Source organism: Fukomys damarensis, unplaced genomic scaffold (assembly GCF_012274545.1).
Source record: "Fukomys damarensis isolate Sample0158 unplaced genomic scaffold, DMR_v1.0_HiC HiC_scaffold_16, whole genome shotgun sequence".
Taxonomy (NCBI): Eukaryota; Metazoa; Chordata; class Mammalia; order Rodentia; family Bathyergidae; genus Fukomys; species Fukomys damarensis.
The window spans coordinates 70810879-70832299 of NW_022900928.1; the positions used below are offsets into that span (position 1 = coordinate 70810879).

General features: G+C 45.3%; 1 protein-coding gene across 3 annotated transcripts in view; it reads left to right on the top strand.

Moving 5' to 3' along the window:
• Window positions 1-6: 6 nt before the first annotated feature.
• Window positions 7-21421, top strand: part of Gramd1b (GRAM domain containing 1B) — a 163672-nt gene continuing 142257 nt past the window's right edge. For all 3 annotated transcript variants that reach the window (XM_033764404.1, XM_010618051.1, XM_033764405.1), the window contains exon 1: window positions 7-291. In XM_033764404.1, coding sequence (XP_033620295.1) covers window positions 50-291 — 242 coding nt within the window. In that variant the 5' untranslated portion in view covers window positions 7-49. The remainder of the gene's footprint in view (window positions 292-21421) is intronic.

The window sequence follows — 21421 nt, forward strand, 5'->3', positions numbered from 1 at the left end:
GGTGTGGTCCAGCTCGTCCACCCCCACGCTCCGCCGCCGGCGCTTCAAGATGCGCCGGATGAAGAACGTGCAGGAGCAGAGCCTGGAGGCCGGCCTGGCTCAGGACTTGCCGGGCGTCCTGGCCCCTAGCAAGGAGTTCCTGCAGCTGCCGTCCATCGAGATTACGCCCTCCAGCGACGAGGACACTCCGTGGTCCAACTGCTCCACGCCCAGCGCCTCCCCGCGCCGAAAGCGCTTCCTCCTCCGCAAGTGGCTGAAGGTGAGGGAGCGGAAGGAGTGCAGTGAAAGCAGGTACGTCCCGGCCGCCCCGCCTTCCTCCCCCGGGCCTCTCGCCCCTCTCCAGAGCCGTCCTGCCCCCCCCCGGGGGGCGCTCCTGGTGGTGGAAACCTCCGGAGAAAAGCTGGTGCCTGCCTCAGAGCCCGCTACCAGGGCTAGTGGATCTTAGCTTCCACCTCGTCACTCACTACCCCAGCCGGGACGAGGGGCTTCATATTCTGTGCCACACTGGCCTTGGGCTTCAGGATGCATTCTCTGTCCTTTAATTCTCACAGTAAAAGGAATAATAAAAACAACAGTAGCTAGTGTTTACTGCGCCCTTACTACATGTGGTCCTGCGATAAGCACGTTCCCATGTCGCTCCAAATTTCATCCCCACACAAACTCCGGGCTAGGAACTCCTGATTCCTGTTGTGCAGATGGAGATAGATAAGTCCTCCACTTGGGTTTCTGAATTCTATTACAGTTTTTATTGTTTGGCTCTAGCGGGTTACCTTCAGCTGGCCCACGTGCGTAGAGATGGGGCGTTCACATTGAGTCTCATTTCCCACCACATCAGAGACGCATTTCCATGCCACTGTGGATTGTGCCACCTAATTTTGCTAGGTAAATGTGCCATCTGCGTGGTGATGGGAGTGCTTTATACAGTGCAGCATTGCTGTAAAAGCCCACAGCAGTCCAGTAGCCTTGTGGGGGTGCTGCCACCCCCCGGAATTGGGAGTGAGTGCCAGTGTGTGTGTGTGTGTGTGTGTGTGTGTGTGTGTGTGTGTCTCACTGGCTCATCGATACCACATACTCTACCCATTTACCCATTTGCCTGTAGACCAGGGCTGTGAGTCCTAACAGGGACTTGTGGTCTTGCATCTGATAACCCAGCCATGGACCAATTTCCCAGGGAGTCCTTCACCCTTTCTTTTCAGTTTCGTTCATTTCACTTCAACAAGTATTTATTGAATGTTCATGTAGAGTTGGTCTGGCACCAGCTAATGGTGGCGATGTTGAGAAGGGTATGGGGAAGAAGTGGGTAGAGTGAGGGAGGAGATGTGGAAATTGGGTAGGAGGATGGGAGGGCACTAGTATAAGAAATTAAGATTTAGGCCTGGAGTGGTGGTGTATGCCAATTAAAAAAGAAAGAAAGAAAAAGGAAAGAAATGAAGATGTAAGTTTCACTTCTATTGAGCAGATTAGCCCTTGAGTAACATATTCTATGCCACATGGTACTGGTTGTGCGAGAGAGCCCTGGAGAAGTAGAGGAAGTCAAATGCAGATAGAGGAAAACAGGAATGGGATGAGGTTGGTGTGTAAGATAGGCTAAGGGCAGAGATACGGGTGAAGGCCAGAGGGGCACGTGAACCATGGGCCGTTGGGTGGACACTGAGGAGAGGGTTTCATGATGCGGAAGATGAGTGTTCTGAGCCTCGCACAATTTCTCTCTTCTGTTTACAATGTTGGGGACATTGTTCTCCTGTCCTGTGCGGATGGTAGGGTTTGAATGTGGGGCTTCTGTGGATCTTGGGTTAATGGTTCTTTCACTTCTGGCTCTTCAACCTGCTGCCTTCTCTACAGAGTAGAAGGAAAGGGCAAGCTTGTCAGAGGGTGTGGTGGTGCACACCTATAATCTCACCTATTCTGGAGGCTAAGGCAGGATGATTGAAAGTTAAATGCCTCTGTGGTTAATTTAGTAGGGCCTTTAAAATCAACTTTAAAAATGTTAGGGGATGCAGATCAGTGGCAGTGCGCTTGCCTAGCAAGTTCTAGGCCCTGGGTTCAGTAGGAAACACACACGTGCGTGACCTCTCTCTCTCTCTCTCTCTCTCTCTCTCTCTCTCTCTCTCACACACACACACACACACACACACAGCTTGTCAGCTTTCCCTTCAAATGCTAGAAACCTTGTTTTGACCTCCAGATTCTGCTATGTATACTAAAGAAAAAATATAAAGAGTGTCAAATTTCTGTTTAGGGTTGAGGTGTGGGTGAATGTAATTAGATTTAAGGCTCCTCGTTTTGAGTTATTTAAGGGTGCTATACCACACTCTTAAAATCAGGAAGAATTTTTCACTTCCTAGGTATGGTTTAAAATAGTTTTTTGTTGTTGTTTTAAAGGTGGCTTATTGGATTAGAATATTATGTGTATATAGTCATCCCTTTGTTTCCACTGCAGGGTGGTTTCAAGGCTTCTTGTGGATAGTAAATTCCTTATGTAGAATGATGTAATATTTGCATATAGCCAATATATATCTCCTTGTATATGCTAAATCATCTCTAGGTTACTTATACCTAATGCAACATAAATGCTATCTAAATAATTGTAGTGTATTATTTAGGGACTAGGTAATCACACAAAAAAGTCTGTACATGTTCAGGGTAGAAACATTTTTTTGTCTGACCATTTCTCATCCACAGTTGGTTGAATGTGAAGATACAGAGGTCTGACTGTGTTACAGAAAAGGCAGATTCTGGGGCTGGGGTCTAGCTTGGTGGCAGAGTGCTGGCTTAGCTCACACAAGCTCCTGGGTTTGATCCCCAGCACTGCAAATAAAAAAAATAAAATAAAATAAAAAGAAAGAAAAGAAAAGGCAGATTCTAGGTGCAAACAAATTTTTGTGACTCAAATTTCTATACTTAACCACTGTTGTACTGCCAGTATTGGTATTTATCTAGGTTGTGTCTAAAGCAAAACCTCATCATTTTTAGGCCTTGGAGATAGAAGGCTTCTTGGAAAGAAAGGGAACAATCAAGTGAACAGATGCTTGTGGGAACTCGCTAAGATTGCCTAAGAAAAAAATTTCAAGGCATGAAGGGGCAGAGGGCAGCAGCCACAAAGTCAGAAAACTTAGGCTTATACTTAATTTACATCACTGACTTGCTACGGAGTTTGGATACCTCGCTCTACCTCCTTCATCTGTGGAAGGGCAAATCCACAGGTTTATGGGAGGTCACATGTGAAAATGTTTCTTAAACTTCCTCTTGCTGTTCAGGGGTGAAGCCTTGTCTTTATTCTGTGAGGCTCTCACATGGAAGGGTTACGTGCTTCAGGGTGTGAGGTGATGTACTCACATGTCCCCGTGCAGCACCTGCCTTCTCACACATTATGTGACTCGGAAATGATGCTTAGAAAATGACCGTGCTGTGGCTTGGATTAAGGAGGATTAGCGTAACGTGGCATCTTTCCTTACCCACCTCCACCCCAAATCTGCCTCTCCATAATGGGGAAAACACCTTTCAGGTTTGCTATGGAATTCTTTCTGAAGACGTAGGAGATAAGGGGCTCAGAGAGCTATAGTTTATGGATTTTAACTACACAAAGTTTAAACAAAACAAAACTTGAATACTCCAAGTCGGATCTTGTCCACCTCTGTGTTGTAACTGCCTAGCATTGTACCTGGTCTTTCATGGTGATCATAAATATGTAGATGTTTGTTGAAGAATAAATTACTAGTGAGTGAGTGAATGAGTGGATAATTTCATTTTATCACTGTTTGACATGGATTCTTGTTCATGAGTCTGGAAAAATTTCCTGCAGATGAGTCCAGAGAAACAGTTTTTTTGACCTAATTTGCATACTATACACATCTCCTAAAGTGTTTAATTCAGGGCTGTGAGTCTAGTTCAGTGTTAGAGTACTTACCTCGCATGCAAGAGACCCTCATTCTGGGCTAGCCAGAATTGCTATCACTGGGATGGTAAGGGGACCATTCCCTTTGGAAGGAAGCCAGTGGGCTACCTGTAGGAGGCATCAGCAGCTCTGGGCATCCATCTCTAGAGCAGAGACCTTGTCTGGACCTGGAGGAGGGGTGGGGTTGGGCAGGGACACCAGAAGCCCTGGTTCCCTGATGTTCATTGGGGGGAAATAAAGATTTTGGGGAGAGAGAGAGAGAGAGAGAGAGAGAGAGACACCCTGAGTCCTATTCTCATGATAGGAAAAGAAAAAACAAACCATGTTTGATTCAGTAGTTTTTGGCATTATTCATAGATATGTGTCACCATTACACACCCAATTTTATAATTTTGTTGCCTATAGTAAAATTCCCTACCCCTTAGCCAGCATCATCAAGTGCCCAGGCTCAGCTTGCCAGCCCTAGATGACCACTAATCCATTTGTTAAGAAGAGATGAGTTGTGAAGGGGGAATCAAACACGTCTTGGTGAAAGCAGTTTGAGTGTGTTGACGTGAAGATGGGAATGGATAACCTATCATTGCTATATTAAAATACTGAAGATTAGAGATTTATAGAGATGTATTTGGCTTGTGGTTCTGTAGGATGGAAGTCCAAGACCATGGTACTGGCATATACTCAGCATCTAGTGAGGTCTTTTTGATCCATCCATAACAGGGCAAAGGCCTCACAGGCAAGACAGGACAAGCTGCTAACTTGGATTTTTCTTCCTCTTCAAAAGACAGTAAAGTCAGCAGGGGGACTCTATCCTCACGTCCTCATCTTATACTAATTACTCCCCAAAGACCCTTCCTCCAAATAGCACCAACACATGAATTTGGGAATTGAGTTTTCTAATGTATATGCATTTGGGGGATACATTGAAAGCATAGCAGGTATGTTGGCGATAGATGGGGATGGGTTACCAAGTGTGGTTTTAATGAGGAATGTGGGAAAAGGACTACTGAGCTGTCTGGTTGAGAGACTGTAATGGGAGCCAGAGAGTTTGAATTTAAAGTAATCAATCAGTCTTCAGAAATGTAGATCCTATATACAGACTTCTTTACATACAAAGAGGAAGGAACTCAATAGGGAGCTTGTGTAGATTCTGGAGCCTGGAAAGGATATGCCCAGAATAGAATTTGAGGCAATTAATCTTGCTTGTCTTGGTAACTTGGGAAGCTGGTGGGGGGTGGCCAAAAGCTTTGCCCTGTTCTTCCAGTTGTCTAACTGGGAGTCATTGTCAAAATCACTGTTTAACATAAGATAACACAATTTTTTTTATTAAATTGGCCATATTGCCCTCTGAATTCAGGAAATAATGTGGCATGAATTTGAAAGGGGAAGCTTTTAGAATTAGTACCCATGACAAACAAACAGTAACAACCACAACAGGTAAAAAGAAAAAACAAAAGACAAGAAAAGAATTTAGAATGTCTCCCTAAATTCTCTGCCCTGATTAGTTACAACAGTAGTTCAAACTCTGAACTGAGAAACAGAGCTCCTGTGTGATCTGTTGAATTCTGGCCCAAAGTCAGAAATCAAGTGGGGCCACATCTTCCAGGATGGTGTCTTGTCATCACTATCTGTTATCATGGGGGAGGGAAAGATGACAGAGGGCAAATAAACTGAGCCATGGACAACTGCAGACTGTCTTTTTATGAGACTCAAAAAGATCTCTGCTTCTCCCTCCTGAGCACATTCTTCTTGATGACTCTTTGGACCATCTTTCTCTTGGCCGTTCCTTACCCTTTTCTGTGTAACATACCTACCTTGTCACATTGGCTCGCAGTCTAGCAGGCTGGCAGATAGAGAACATTTCCAACCTGGAGCCTCAGGTTTTTTTGTTTGGCTCCACATGTTGCCTCTGGTAGTGCCTCTCATTGATTCTGTCCAAAACTGATAGGCTGGGTTGTCTCTCTGGTGCCAGCCTAGCTGGTGCACAGTTTGCAAGTAGTGAATAGACCTTGGTATGATTATGGTTTGGTTAAAATTATCCCCCAAAAGAGTTATCTGTTCAGAGATGGGCCTTCTGATAGGCGATTAGTTCATGGGAGCACCAAACTCATCAATGGATTGATCCACCAATGAGTTTGTAGCTGAATGAGCTGTGAGGAGTTAGGGCCTGATTGCAAGAGGTGGGTCACCAGCAGTGTGACTTCGAGGAGTATATTCTTGCCCTCATTCGCTGTCTCTCTTTCTGACTCTTCCCCTGCTCTCTGTTTCCTGGCTGTCATGAGATGATCTGCTTTCCGCCTTTTCTGTCTTGGAGCCAGCTAACTGTGGACTGAAACCTCTGAAACCATGAGTCAAAATAAACCTTTTCTAAGTTGTGTATGTCAGATATTTTGTTCCAGCATCAGAAAGATGGCTAATCCAGGTGTATTTATCTGGGTTCTCCATACTCTTCCTCTGACTCTTAAAGGAAGACTTGCTTTAGGATTCAGTGCAATTTTCAGGGAAGCAGAGCAATTTTGTGTACCCAAATGCTCTATCAGAAGTCATTATTTGTAGAGCTTGCCATGTGTGCCCTGCCATGTGCAAGAAGCACAGGAAGTATGTTAGAGAGAAAGTTCACATCCTTAACACAGAGCAACAAATAAATGCAAGACAGCCCTGTGATTGCTCAGCAGACTTGAGAAGCTAGTGCTATGCCAAGCATGATGGCACATGTCTGCAATCCCAGCTACTTAGACCAAAGCAGAAGAAAACAAAACCCAGGGTAACAATACAAAAATCAGAAAACAATAACAAAAAGAGTAGTCAGTTGTTGCTGGATAGGGTTAACTAGCAAAGACTTGTACAAGATCTGTAATTCGTTGAGGGCAGGAGCTATGTCTTTGCACCAAGTTTTCTGCTAAGTGCCTTAAATACATGATCACGTTTAATCCTCGCTGCAAATCCAAGGTGGGTTTTATAGCGGAGAAACCTGAAATTCAGAGATTAACTTGCTCCTGGGCAAATAGAAGCAAGGCTGAAGTTTGAACCATGTCCTTCTGATTCCAAGGCCTGGTTCTTTACAGTTCCACCACACCATTGCCCCAGGGCCCAGAGATAGTGGGCCTGGCATGCTTGAGAAGGTGAAGGTGTGAAGGAACTGAGGAAAGGTTAGGGACTCAGTCAGAGCATGAGAAGGCCCTTGGGAGACCTGCACGCGGCTGGGGGAAGCACAGCAGTGTGGCTCATGGGGCTGGTGTAGATGGACTGCCTGCTCTGTGAGAAGTAGCCTGCCTTTGCTTGCCAGATGAAAATAATTTGTGGAAACAGACTGTGGGGATGGAGCCCTGAGGTCTAATTGACACTGGTCAGCTTCCTCTGTGCAAACTGGGGTTTTGATTTCCACGTGGTTATGCACTTGGGTGTGCCAGCTACATGCCAGGCCAGAGACTGGGTGAGTACAGGGCTGATGGACAGGTGACAACTCTGCCCTTCTTCTTTTAGTTGCTTCTAGGTACAGGATATCCTCCATTTGCTATGCTGGTCACTGATAATGGCTTTTAGTGTACTCAGTTTTCTTTCTTTCTTTTTTTTGGTACTGGGGATTGAGCACGGGTCCTTGCGCTTGCAAGGCAGGCCACTGGCTGAGCTAAATCCCCTGCCCAATGTGTACTCAGTTTTCATGAAGGCGACTGAATGACTAAGCTACCAGGATGGGATTTTTCTTTCTGACCCCAAGGGGCGAGTTGTCAGCGGGTGCTCTAGGTGTTCTCTGCCGAGCCCAGATTGGCCTGGAGGGCCCAGATGTAGTTGCCAGCCCGCTGTGAGTATAAGAGCTTTAGGAAGGCTGAGGGCTTTTCCTGGGGACTTGGTGTTCTTGGGATTCTTTTCTCCATCTGTAAGTGACTTGTTAAGGGTTATGGTACCTGGTAGGAAGGATATCATTGTAATTGTCTTAGGGCCCTAGGAGCTCTTCCCCCAAGGCTTGGCCCTGGAGGAAGCTTCCTCCTCTCAGAGGAGCAAGGAAACTTTTCTCAGGGGTAGAGAGCAGAAAACAAACTTGACCTTTCAAGTTGGAGAAGGAGGCAGGCTGGAGAGGCTTCACGCTGTTGAAAGAGCTCAGAGAATGGCCTGCTGACCCCATTCCCCTACTGAGAGGTATTCTTGATTTCAGATTCTCTCTTCTCTCTTCTCTTTGTTATGTTTCCGGATTTTTTTTTTTTTAATTCAGGTCACATAGTTCAAAATGATTGCTAAGAAAATACATCTGTGTGTTAGGTGAGGGGGGGGGAGGGGTTCCAGGAAATCGCCTTGGTGTTGCCTTGGAGGCCCTGTGGATTTTTTGGGCAGATGGTGTGAAGCTCCCCCTTCTGCAGATCTTACACATTTCCGTCTCTCTGGTCCTGATCTGTAGGTGAGAGAAATGAGAGGACTGACCAGGTGCGTCACCGAGGCCACACTGGGCCACTGCCCGGAACTCAGGGCTCCGACTGAGGATCTCAGCCTGCTGGGAACTGACTGACACACCCTGGAGCTCCTCCTCCTTCGGTCTGGATGGCACCGCAGTGATGTCTGTTTTCAGTGTGGGGGTCTCATCCTCTGCAGTCTGACCACAGAGATTTGCACTTGGTTTTCTGGTTGGCAAGTTTAGCCAGGAAATGAGCGGACAGAGGGAGGGAACTAGAAAAACAGTTGGTTTTTCCTTTCTCTTTTGCAACTGTGGGAAAATAATTTTCCTGGGGACCCAGTTTGGGGGTGGTGACTGCTGTGGTCTGAACATGGGTTGAACCTTGGAAAGCAGGCTGGAGTTGAATCTCACTGTGAGATATTACCCAACTGTGATGTTTAAAGGCAGGCGCTTTGGGAGGCAATTAGGGTTAGATAAGGTTATTAGGGTGGGGGCCCCACAACTAAATCTTTTTAATAGTAAGAGGGAGAGCCAGGTGTGGTAGCACACACCTATAATTGCAGCCAGCAACCAGCAGGCTGAGGCAGGAAGATCACCCAAGTTCAAGGCCAGCCTGGGCAACATAGTGAGTTCAAAACAAGCCTGAACTACATAGTGAGACCCTGTCTCAAAAAAAAAAAAAAAAAAAAAAAAAGGGAGAAACCAAATAGACACACACATACCTGTTCCCTATCATTGTCATGTGAAGTCCTCTGCCACCTCTGGATTCTGACAGCAAGAATGCCATCACCAGATACAAGCTATTGAACCTCATAGAATTATGAGCTAAATGAAGTTAGCCTAGCTGGGTATGGTGTTGAGCACCTGTGATCCCAGCACTCTAGGAGGCTGAGGCAGGAAGATCACAAGTTCAAGCCCAGCACGAACAATTTAGTGAGACCCTGTCTCAAATATACAGAAGAAAAGAGCTGGGGATGTAGCTCACTGCAAAGCCTTGTGTTCAATCTCCAGTACTAAATAAAGAAAAAGAAAAAGAAAGTTAGCCTGCCTTGGATATTTAATTACAGTAAAATGAAACTTACTAAAATAATAACCCTTGTAATACTTGCCACGACCGTGGGAAAATGCAGAAGGATAATGGATTGTTTGTGCCTTTGAGACTCGCCAAAGATCTTTCAGCTTGTTGTTTTTTTAGTATATGTGCTGCCAAAGTGAGCACAACTTGTCCCCCCCTCCCCGTTTCTTTCTTTGAGACAGGGTCTTGCTATATAGTTCATGCTGGCCTTGAACCCACTTCATAGCCCAGGCTGGCCTGGCAGTCCTCTCCAGTGCTGGGATTACAGGTGTGCATCACCATGCCTGGCCAGCTCGTTGCCTTTTTCGTACTTTTTGTTTACTTTTGTTTTTGAGACAGGGTCTTGCTATGTAGGCCAGTAACTCACAGCAATCCTTCTGCCTCAGCCTCCCGAGTGGTAGAATTTCATTTGTGCACCACCACACCCAGTGCAGCTTGTTGCCTTAAAATAAATTATTTTAATTAATTGCACACTTGTGAGGAAAATAGTTTATATTTTAACAAGCTAATCCAACAATTAGCAGCCTTAAGTTTATTTTGGGGGGACTAAGGATGGAACCCAGGGCCTTAGCACTGAGCTAAATTCTCAACCCTTTTTTATTTTCTATTTTGAGACAGGATCTTGCTAATTTGCCCAGGCTGGACTTGATTTCTGGAATTACAGGCACGCACCACCCCATCTGTATTTTTGGTGTATAGCTGTTTGGTGTTTTTTCTCACTAGAAAACTTTTCTCTCTGAAGGACTTTTCTCTTCCCTCTGCTCTTCTGTACTTTATACCCATAGAAAGTAAGGGAAAACACTGATTCAAAGGTTGAGAATAGAGAAGTCTAAAAGAAGGAACAAATCGTTTTCTCTTATTACTCACACACTCAACACAGGACACTTCTGTTGTCAGAAGTGTGAGTTACTTCATTCTACAGTGGACACGCAGGTATCCTATAATTCATTTGAGTCTGTCTGCCTGGAGAAAATGTCCAGTACGCCTGCCCCCACATTAGGTACCAATTTGAAGTCCCAGGCTGCTGTGCCTCAGAGAAAATGATTGCAGTCCTGGATTTTGGACCCCTCTTTGAATTTGACTAATGTGACACTTGTGTTTACTACCTTATTGTCAGAGACACAGCTGGACAGCCAGAGAGTGATGCAGGATAAAATTTAGAGTGAGCAAGGATTTTCCCTGGTCTTTCTGGGCATACCACGGTCCTGGCACCATCCCTGAGCTTGGCAACCCAGAGGCTGGGCAAATATTCTTGCCTAAGGTTTTTTCTAGAGTTTGCTCTCCAGCTTTAAAACCCAGCTCACACTCAAACACATCATTCACTTATTCTGGAGGCTGCTGGACTGTGCTGAAAGTTCTGAACCCCCGATCGTCTGACCACTTGGTCTCTGTGGTGAGTGGCTCCATCCTGAGGCTGCCTTGGGGCTCTGGTTACCTCACTAGTATAAACTCAGGGATATCAAAGGGGATCCTTATGAATAAAAGATACCCCCATCTCTTGGAGATTCCAAGTGTTTTAGAAGCTCTGTGACTGGAGCTGGGGATAAAGGCCAAATATATTTCATGTATACCAAGGGCCATCCTTCACCTCTGCTCATAGATCCCTCATAACAAAGGCATTGAGATAATTCAAAAGATACTGCACATGGCTCGAGTCCCGTCCAATCATTATTAATTAGTCCAGTCCATTGTTATAGCGTGTGAAATATCTCCCAGTGTCAAGCCACTCAGGCTTGCAGTTTTCCATTTGATCTTGTCAGGTTCTGAATGCAGGTGTGGTCTCAGCAGTGTGAGGCTTCACCTTTTAATAGTAATTGTAGCAGATTATAACGGAGCTAAGAGACAGTACCACCTCTTGTTCTGAGCCTATACTGAGGTGTAAATATAATATTGTATTTCCTTCATCCTTAACTTATTTATTCTTTTACTCTCAGCTGTTCTCCCTCCTTCTCTGTTTACATACAGACTTTTCCACTGTTGGAAGGAACGGGAAACCCTGCCACTGTGCTGGTCCAGATTGCCAGCAGCAGTTCTAGTCTAGCAAGTGTCTTGCCCTCAGGTTGGGAGGACTGACTAATGTGCTGTCTTGATGCCTTGTTAGTAAGGCTGCACATATTCTTAACCCTGACTGTGCCCAAAGAGGTGACAGCACAATCAGCCCTATGAAGCTTTTAGAAATTCTTATATATAAAAACACAGTTGCAGCTTCTTGCTTAGGAGTTAGCCATGCTGTATTGCGTAGGAAAAAGAAAGTAGAGGTAATATGTGGAAGAAAGGAAAAGGAAAACTAAAAATATAGCACTGGAGATATAGCTCAATGGTACAGTATGTGCTTAGCATGCATAAGGCCCCATAAAAGATGTCTAGTGACCTGCTCTGGTTTATATACTTTTCCCAAAAGTTTATATGTTGAAGACTTAATTCCTAAATTAATGTGTTAGTGGTGTTTGTGGTGTTGGGATGTTGGGAGGTAACAGATAAAGTCATGAAGGTGCAGCCTCCATGTGGCATTAGTGGCTTGATAAGAAGAGGGGAAGGCTTGAGCAGGCACACTTTCTCCATCTCTTTATGTGGTGCAGCATGGGGTCTTCAGTAGATGCTAAATAAGCACATCTGAGTGCCACGGTGTTGGATGTCTCTGCCTCCAGCACCACGAGCTAAATAAATTTCTATTCTTTATAAAATACCCATCATCAGGTATATTTTTATAGCAGTAGAAAACAGACCAAGACGGGTATGTACCACTTTCTCCTCCGTCCCCTCTTCTCTACTAGCAAACAGGATGCTCTCTAGTGTGAACACAGCTCCCATTATGTTGCTGTAAGCACACACTCACGACCCTTTTCTCTACCAAACTGTTACTTGGAGGAGGGTACTTCCTCTCACTGTTGGGATTAATGACTGTAAACTGTGTTTCCCGCTCTCTGGAACGATAGCTAGACATCCAGAGTGGTGAAGTGTCCTGTGTTTTGGTCCTTTATAGCACTCTTGAGTGTCTTTGTTTTCCATCAGGCGTGCAGTCCAGAGTCAATGTCTCTTCCTGTCAAGACCAATTGGTAGCCCCCTATGCCGCTGGCATCAAGCTGACTGGCCAGGTGGGTGCAGAGCTTCCTTCTGGGTTGTCTGCTACAGAGCCATCTGTGTTCTCTGTCTCTTGCTGGCAGACAGCACAGTTCTTCTGCCATGTGCCTCAGGTGGTGCGAGAGGGCTATGCAAGGTTCAGCCCACCTCTGCATCGCCACAGCTCCCCTTGTCTTCTTGTTCCATGGGCCCCAGGAGCCACCTTAGGTAGCACACAGGCTACCTGCTTGAGGATTCCGATCCCTGTGCCCCTGGAAGGAGGTTCTTCAGATGGGCTTCCACAGGTCCTACTCCAGCACGCCCTGAAATTCCCACAGCGATTTCCCAAGGCTGTGCCCTGTAGGACATCCTTTTACTTGGCCGGGTTTCCACTGCTTTTCCCCTTGACTGTGGGCCAGGCCACTGGCCACTGCTTATGAGTAAGTAAAAACCCAAGTGTAGGGGATTTTACTACCGTTCCATGCTTTCATCCCTACTAGGAAAACAGCATGCAGCTCTGTCTGGTGAGCTGATTTGTTTTGATCTTCGGTCAGAATGGGATCTTTCCGAAACAGAGTGGCGTTTGTTCTCTTTGGAGTTTCCACCTGTGAGCCCAGGAGGCCATGGTTGGTCAGTTGAGAGTGGTTCCAAGACCTCTGGGCATATGAAGATGGAACCCAGAGCTCTTCATGCATCTCCAGACTCAGCCCCGGAGGGGCTCTTCCTCATGTTCCCTAGGTGGTAAACTGTTCAGTCTGAAGACCCAGCAGTCAGCTGGGTATGGTGGCTTACAACTGTAATCCCAGGACTCTAAAGGCTGAGGCAGGAGGATCACTGTGAATTCAAGGGCAGCTGCAGCTACATAGTAAGTTCAAGGCCAGCCTGAGCTAAATAGTGAGATCCTGACTCAATTAACCAAAAATAAATAAAGTTGTTTTAGGCATTCTAACCTTTGTGATCCTATCAACCTTTACTTGCATATGTTCTCTCAACCCAATTGTAGCACATATCAGGGTTTCACCAGTGGGTTTTATTTTATTTTGTGTTTTGTTTTTTTAAAACAGTGTCTCTCCGTGTAGCCCAGGCTGACCTCAAACATGCAATGATTCTCCCATCTCAGTCTCCGGAGTGCTGGGATTTCAGATGTGGGCCACTACCCAGAACACCTCTAATCTTTAATGTTTGATCTTTGCCTGTAATCCCAGCACTCAGAAAGCTGAGGCAGGAGGATCACCATGAGTTGGAGACCAGCCTGGGCTATAAAGCAAGACCTTGTCTCAGAAAACTAAACCAAAGCTGGGTGTGGTAGCGCACGCCTGTAATCCCAGCACTTAGGAGGCTGAGCCAAGAATGTTGTGAGTTTGAGACCAGCCTGGGCTACATAGTGAGTTCCACGTCAGACTCAACTACAGAGTGAGACCCTGTCTCAAACAAACAAAAAAACACAAACAAACAAAAAAAACCCAAACCAAGCAAAAACAAAAACAAAAACAAAAGACATGTCTTTCACTTAGGAGATTCCAAGAGTTTTTAAAGCTCCATGACAGCGATCAGAAACAAAAGCCGAATCTGATATATTTTGGGCAGAATAAGCATAGAAATAGAGGTACTGTTTCTGGAGATTCCTGAGCCTGTGTCACTGAGCCTCCTGGTGTGTGAGTGAGGTTAGGTGACTGGTGTCCCTGAGCAGGTCAGTTCGCACCAGGACGTCCCTGCGGAGCAGCTGACCTTGGCTGGGCAGTGTTGTCTTCTGGCTGGGTCACTGTACTCTAAAATTCTTTCTGGCCTTTTTGCTGATTGTCAGCTGGAGGGAATGGCAGCAGTAAAGGTCACTCCGAACAGGGTGGAGCTTCTCCAGGAAATACTTTGCCCTTAGCTTGGGTAATAACCTGGGTTTTTTCCACCTGGGTCTGTGGTGAACCCTAACTTCCTGACTCATGAAAAATCTCACTAGAAATAAAAGTCGGGCATGGGAGCACACGTTTGTAATCCCAGCTACTTAGGGTGTCCAGGCAGGAGGATACAAGTTTGAGGCCAGGCGGGGCAACTTATTGAGTCTTTGTCTCAAAATTAAAAATAGCAAGGGCTGAAGATGTCGCTGAGTGGTAGAGCACTGGCCTAGTATGTGCAAGGTCCTGTGTTCAGTCCGCAGGACTGTAAGAAAAAAGACGCCTGGGAAGAAGATTATACAACCTGTCTTAGTTACTGCTTTCTGCTTTCAAGGCATAGTTTGTGTGTGCTGTGTGTGTGTGTGTGTGTGTGTGTGTGTGTGTGTGTGTGTATTGGGACAGGGTCTCTCGATGTAGTTCAGGCTGACCTCGAATTCCCATTGATCATCCTGCCCCCTTGATTGTCCTACCTCAGTCTCTGAGGGATGGATTATAGATAGGTGGGTGTTCCTATGCTGGCAACAAGGCATATCTTTGAGAAAGTTTTACCTAAGACCTAACAAATTCCCCTCTACTACAATCTAAATTCCTTTTCTCTCACTTCCTCTTAAGTGGAAATGAAAGAATCGCTAACTGGTCATCATGCTTGATAATATTTTCAGAGATTCATTATTACTCACTCAGACCCTTGCATCCAGATTTTGAGGAAAGCCCTTGGCTCTCCCTGGAGAGTGGGTGAGGTCAGTGGAGCCTCCCTCACCTTTGAAAGACTTTTCAGCCAGTGTCAGCTTCCTGTGTTAGAACTCAGTGTTGGAGATGAGCAGAACAGACCCTGGCTGGCCCAGCCCTCAGAGAGTTCGTGGGGACAGCGGAAGTTGCTCTCACTCAGAAGTGCTTTCCCCATCTGGGACCACTTCTCCAGATGCCTCTATGAACATCATGCCTTTTGTCTCATTAGTCAGAGGTCAGGCTGAAGGTGAAGACAGATCAGGAGAGGCCATCCCCACGGCCCAGCACACGTTTATGGGAGGCTCCCTGGATTGGACTTGGCTCCAGGCTCCGTGTTTGGGATGAAGCTGTGGACGTAGATGGTCCTTCGTCTGAGGAGTTCCCGACTGAGCATGTAATGTCAGCACATAAAAGATCACTTCCAGCAGAATGTAGCATTCAGATTAAAGCATGAAAACAACATAGGTCTAAGGAGAGGGAACGGACTGTAGGGCCTTGATTTTACTACGGGGTCACCTAGCCTCACTCACACACAGCTGCAGCTGTAGGCACCTGGTTCTGCATCTCTCTCAGAGAATCCAGGCTCCATGGTGCATGGGTCTGTGAGTCATTTCAACTTCAAGGAAACTGAGAAGTCCTGGGTCACCAAAATGGTGGCAGAGATGGATCTAGAATACAGGGCTGCGGCAACCAACTGCTCTTTTTCTTTAGGGGGCTTTTCTTGGCCCAGAATGGAGGCATATCTTCAATCAGTGAGACCTTGTCTGTCTTTGGGGATGGGGTGATGGTTTTTCTAGGTTGACCACCCTAGCAGTGGCTGTAGAGACCAGCTAAGACAGCCTGCTGGTTTTCTCATTCTGGTCCTGGGCAGGTTACTCAGTCTCCTTGGGCCTCAGCGAAACTGTAAAGTGAAGAGTGTATCATCTTATCAGACAAAATGATGTATATGGGGCTGAAAAATTATGCTAACTTTTTAATTAGTTAACAAAAGTGAAGGCTTTTTTGGTATTCTGTGAGACCTCCAAGTCTGCTACTCTGGCTCTTGTGAGCTGGAACAGTCATTTGTTTCTTCTTTGATTGTGAGATGTCTCTTTTCTGATCTCATAGTGGGTGTGGAAACTGTGTGAACCTAGATTTTATAATTGAAGGGCTACTCTCATCTGTCTGTCCCTTCAGGATGCTGTTTACAGTTGACTCCAGAACTCCAGCTCTTTTTCTTTTCTTTTTTTGGTATCAAACTGAGGGCCTTTTCACTGAGCTACATCCCCAGCCCTTTCTATTTATTTACACATTCTTTTTTTTTTTTAATTTTTGGTACTTGGGATCGAACTCGGGTCCTTGTGCTTGCGAGACAGGTGGCAGAGCCACTAAGCTAAATCTCTGGCCCCCCCAGCCCTTTCTATTTATGCAATTTTTGGTAAGTCACTAAGTTGCCCAGGCTGGGCTCAAATTATGAGCCTCTTGCTTCAGCCTTCCAGAGTCTTGGGATTACAAGTATGTGCCACCATTCTCAGCCTGACTCCAGGTTGCTACTTATTTCTCCTTATCTTTTCCTCCCGCTCCCCTTTCATTCCTTCTTCCTCTCCTTGTTCTTCTTCTAAATCTATACACTATCTTTGGTCAATGTTATCTATGCACTTGGCTTTGTTTATGCCCTTTTATGAAGACTGTCTCATCTATGGTTACAACAGAATATTTAAGAATGGGTAATTTATAACAGACAGAAATTTATTTTCTTGCAGTTTTGGAGGCTGGGAAGCTTGCCTGTCTCCTGGAGGGAAGGAATGTTGTGTCCCCACATGACAGAAGACTGAAAGACAAAGAGGAGATCAAAATGCCCTTTTGTAATGGCATTAATTTTACCCATAAGGGTGGACTGCTCATGGCCCCAACTCCTCCCAAGGGTTTTCTGACACTGCCATAAAAGCTATCAAATTTTCACATGAGTTTGGAGGGAACGAACATTCAAAGCATAGCCTGGAATGCCTTGTTTATATCTCATGCCTCATCTCTTTCCTGGGCCTTAGGCTCATACCACAACTGGCTCATACACATTTCCTTTGGGTAGCTTGGGCTTACAGAAGCCTGCTGCCTCCTGACTCTGTTACGGCCCTTCCCCTTTAATCCTGCACTCTGTAGTCTGAGTTGGCTGCACCCCCACTTCCGTTTACCAGTTTTGCTTCCTATGTTTCTGCTCCTTGTACTCCACGCCTGCAGCCAACTCAACCTTTCAGTTCCTTAAATATGATGCTTGCTTATTTCCAAGTCGTCACAGACATTTTCCCTCAGACTACTAGTTTCTCATATCTGAGGCACTTCGCCACCCTAAGGCCCTCTCCTGCAGCACAGTCTGCCTTTCCTCCAGAGAGTATTTCCTACTTCAGGGACTTATTATGTATGTGTTCCTGGATCATCCTGTCCTGCAGAGGAATTATGTGCTCATGCTTCATGCTTTACCAGACCCTAAACTGTGAAGGCTGAGTTTATTTCATTGCGTGCCTGCTAAGCTCTTTGTGTGGAACATAGTTAGAGCTCAGCAAACATGTATTTAGGAAATGAATGAATAATCAAATGATGAATGCATATAAGGAAATTTGATTTTCATGGAATTCTAATCTAAATCATTTTGCAAAGCAAGAAGTCCTCTTGAAGCTGAATAATTATGCCCCATATGCCATTTATGTAAATCTGGATCATTACATATTAGCTTGTCTGTCTTAAGCCTGTTGGCTTCTTCTTCTTCTTTTTTTTTTTTTTTCCTTTGTTCTGTCTGAGTCTCCCAGAGACTGCTAGTCTTCTAACGGTGGTCTTTACTGAAGGGAGCCAAATTTGACAAAACCAGATGAAGAGTGACAGTCCTTGCCATAAGGGAGGCTATGGTGAACAAAAACACATTGTGAGTAATATTTTGTCTGATGTGTGACCCATGGCCCTGGTACAGTCTGCAAATTTCAGTCAAGTATTTTTCCCCATAAAGACCTGTGGCAGCTTTGAAGGGTATTTTTTTTTAACTTTTTTATTTTTTTGGTGCTGTGGTTGCCTTGGTAACAGTACTTTTTCTCATCTTCTGCTTCCAGGTCTGGGTAATAGGATCCTGCAGGGAAGAAGGATGTTGGAGAAGATGCATCCTTCTCTCCATCTTTTTCCTCCATAGTTATTCCAAGAAGTTCTTTGTTTGTTTGTTTGGTTTTTTTGGTACCGGGGATCGAACTTGGGACCTTGTGCTTGCAAAGCAGGTGGCAGCAACACTGAGCTAAACCCCCAGCCCCCAAGAAGTATTTATTGAACACATACTTATATGCCAGCTGCTGTTATTTATTTATTTTTTTAAGATAGGGTTTCACTATGAAGTCCAGGCTAGCCTTGATTTCACAGTGACCCTCCTGCCTCGGCCTTCTGGGTGCTGGGATTACAAGTGTGTCCTGCCCTGCCCAGCTAGCTATTCTTCTTGATGCCAGAAACAATAGTGCAAGTAGCTTCTGTCCTAGTAAATTTAAGAGACTGAACAAAATTATCAGTGTAACACTGGGCCCCATTTATCTAAACCTGAGTTATTTGGGTGCGTCGCTGAAAAGGAATTAGTTTGTTTTCTACAACTTTCAGAGATCCGTAGTTGTAGGAGGTAAAGTTTTCTGGTCGGCTTTGAGGAAGGTTATGGGATGGGGAGGAGCTGGAGGCTGACAGTGGGAAGCTGACCCTTCTCGTTGGTAGTGGGACTGGATTTAATTTGGTGTGGGCGTGTTGGAATGCAGACACATGTGCTGGTCTGACACGTCCAAGACCTTGGGAGATGATCAGATTAAACCGTGTCTGTCTCTGCAGCTGTCCGGTGCCAACACAGTTGTTCTCCTAGTGTTTGTGGGAGCCAAGAGCCAAAAGGCTGCCAGTAGAAACGGCTCTTTATTACCCAGTGTAATGACAGGCTTGAATGCAGGCGGTGAAGGGAAATTTATCAAACCAGCTTGGGTATGGAGTCTTGAACTGACTCCATGGGGGAAAGCAGAGAGGAGAGAGGGGATGTGGGCTCCTGCTGTTGGGTGCCTCCATCACATTGGTGAAGAAAGGCACCCACATAGACACAGATGGAAACAACAAGTACAGTTTCAGTCTATCATAATCTCTTCATTTGGGTAGTACTTTATCCTTTTCATAGAGGTTCAGCAGGTGTAATTATTCTTGATATTTCCTAGCACTTACCACAGTGCCTGGCATACTTCCAATGCCAAGCCCATACCATGACAATCCATGATATCTTTCGTTCCTGCATCCTGTGGGGCAGATGTAATTAGCATACCTACCTGGTCCTTAAGGAACTGAAACTCTGAAACATGTCCACATCCATGCAACTAATGATAAAAGCCAGATTCAAAATAGAGGTTTTATCCTATGGCTTTGAATTCAGCCCTCTTTCCACATCGGTCAACGCATGTATATAGCTGGCATTATACCGAGGCTAATATATACCTGCCGACAATGTAGGCAATTAAAACCCACAGGAAATACAACACAGAGGGCAAACTTTATAACCAGCTGTTCCAGGAGGCTTTGCCCTTGTAAAGCAGCAGCTCCTGTGAAAAGCTTTGCATGGATTTTGCCTACCCCATTTTCCTTCCTCCTTGGAGGGACACATTAAGCATTCAGGCTGCCAAGGGGAATAAAGTCCAAATTCCACCAACACTTGTTGCTTGGCTGCTCCGTGCTGGCCATTGATCTTTGGCTGGCCTCTGGCCTTGAAGGATTTAGTACAGTTTACTTAGTGTTCATCCACTCTTTGTTCACCAGCATTTTTATTGAGCATCTTTTAGGCATTCAATGGAAAACATTATGAACCAGTGTAAAATTTTTAAAACCTGAGAAGAGCCTCTAAGATGAGGAGGGCAGGGACTGTTATGTTGGTTTATCTTGGTACAAAGCCAGAGCGTTATTGTAAAGGACATCCTCTGTGATATGACCTTTCTTAGGGAGTGGCATTGTCTCACTAACACAAAAGCAGTTTACTCTTAACAGAGGGTCTAGATCCTTCACTTTATAGGAAAGGCAAAGATCGGCCAGTGCTTTGTTGACTGGGGAAGCCTGCCCATGGATAAACGATAACCAGCCTTCTTGCTCCTCTTTTGTTTTTGAGAGACAGTGGACCATGAAATTCCTCTTTGCTTTCTCCAGGAGAGAATAAGTAGGAGAGGCAAGAATTCTCTTTTATGTTTCACAAACACTACTGAAATAAAGGACTCAAAATTTAGATATTTTTAAATTAGCTGTGCACTTTCCTGACTTTGTCTTTCATACCCATGGAGGATTGAGAGTCCTGAAGCACCTTTGCCCAGTGGATTACTAGTATAGGCCCCTTTAGGGGACAGCTTTGGAAATGGATCTCAGGAGTGTCTTCAAGGGATTCATAAAAAGCAGTTGATGCTATGCAAACAACTCGAAACCTATGAATTCAGGCCAAGTGGCCAAGTACAGTAGGAAAATACACACAAATATTTTAAATAAATGTATATGTGTACTTAACATACAAAAACATTTATTTATTTTTTTATGGGGCGGAGGATCAAACCTGGGGCTTAACCCACACTAGGCAGGTACTCTACTGTAGAGTTACACTTCCAGCCCAACGTATATATATTTTTGTTGATTTTGTTTTGGTACCAGCGATTGAATCCAGAGCCTTCCTACAGAGCTACATTTTTGGGTTCTTTCTGATGATTTTTTTTTTTCTTTTTGGTACCAGGAATTGAACTCCAGGCCTTGGTGCTTGTCAGGCAGGTGCTGTGCTGTTGAGCTACATCCCTGGCCCATCTTGGGTTCTTTTTTAATCTTTTCTTATTTTGTTTTTGAGACGGGGTCTTACTTAAGTTGCCCAGTTGCCCAGGCTGGACTTGTACCACTATGCCTAGCTCCCCAGCCCTTTTAAATTTACATACATACATACATTTTTTTTGTTTTGTTTGAGATAGGGTCTCACTATGCAGTTGAGACTGACCTGGAACTCACTAGACCAGGCTGGTCTCTAATTCACAGAGATCCTCCTGTCTCAGCCTCTGGAGTGCTGGGATTAAAGGCGTGTGCCGCCACGCCCGATCCCTTTGTTATTTTTCATTTTGAGACAGGTTCTTACTAAATTGCTCATGCTGAATTCGAACCTGTGATCCTCCTAACTCAGCCTCCTGAGTAGCTGGGATCATAGGTATATCACCCCACCCAGCTTTATCTAACCTTGATGATAGCCCATACCTGTGCAGCTCCTGATGGATCCCTGCCTCTGGCCTGGGGGGATGGTGGGGATGACTTCCCTGCAGCTGCATAGCACTTTTGTTTCTAATTTCTAGCCTGCTTCTCTGGTGTAAAATTCCAACCTACAACCAATTTCCTTCCCTCAGTCTGCTGTG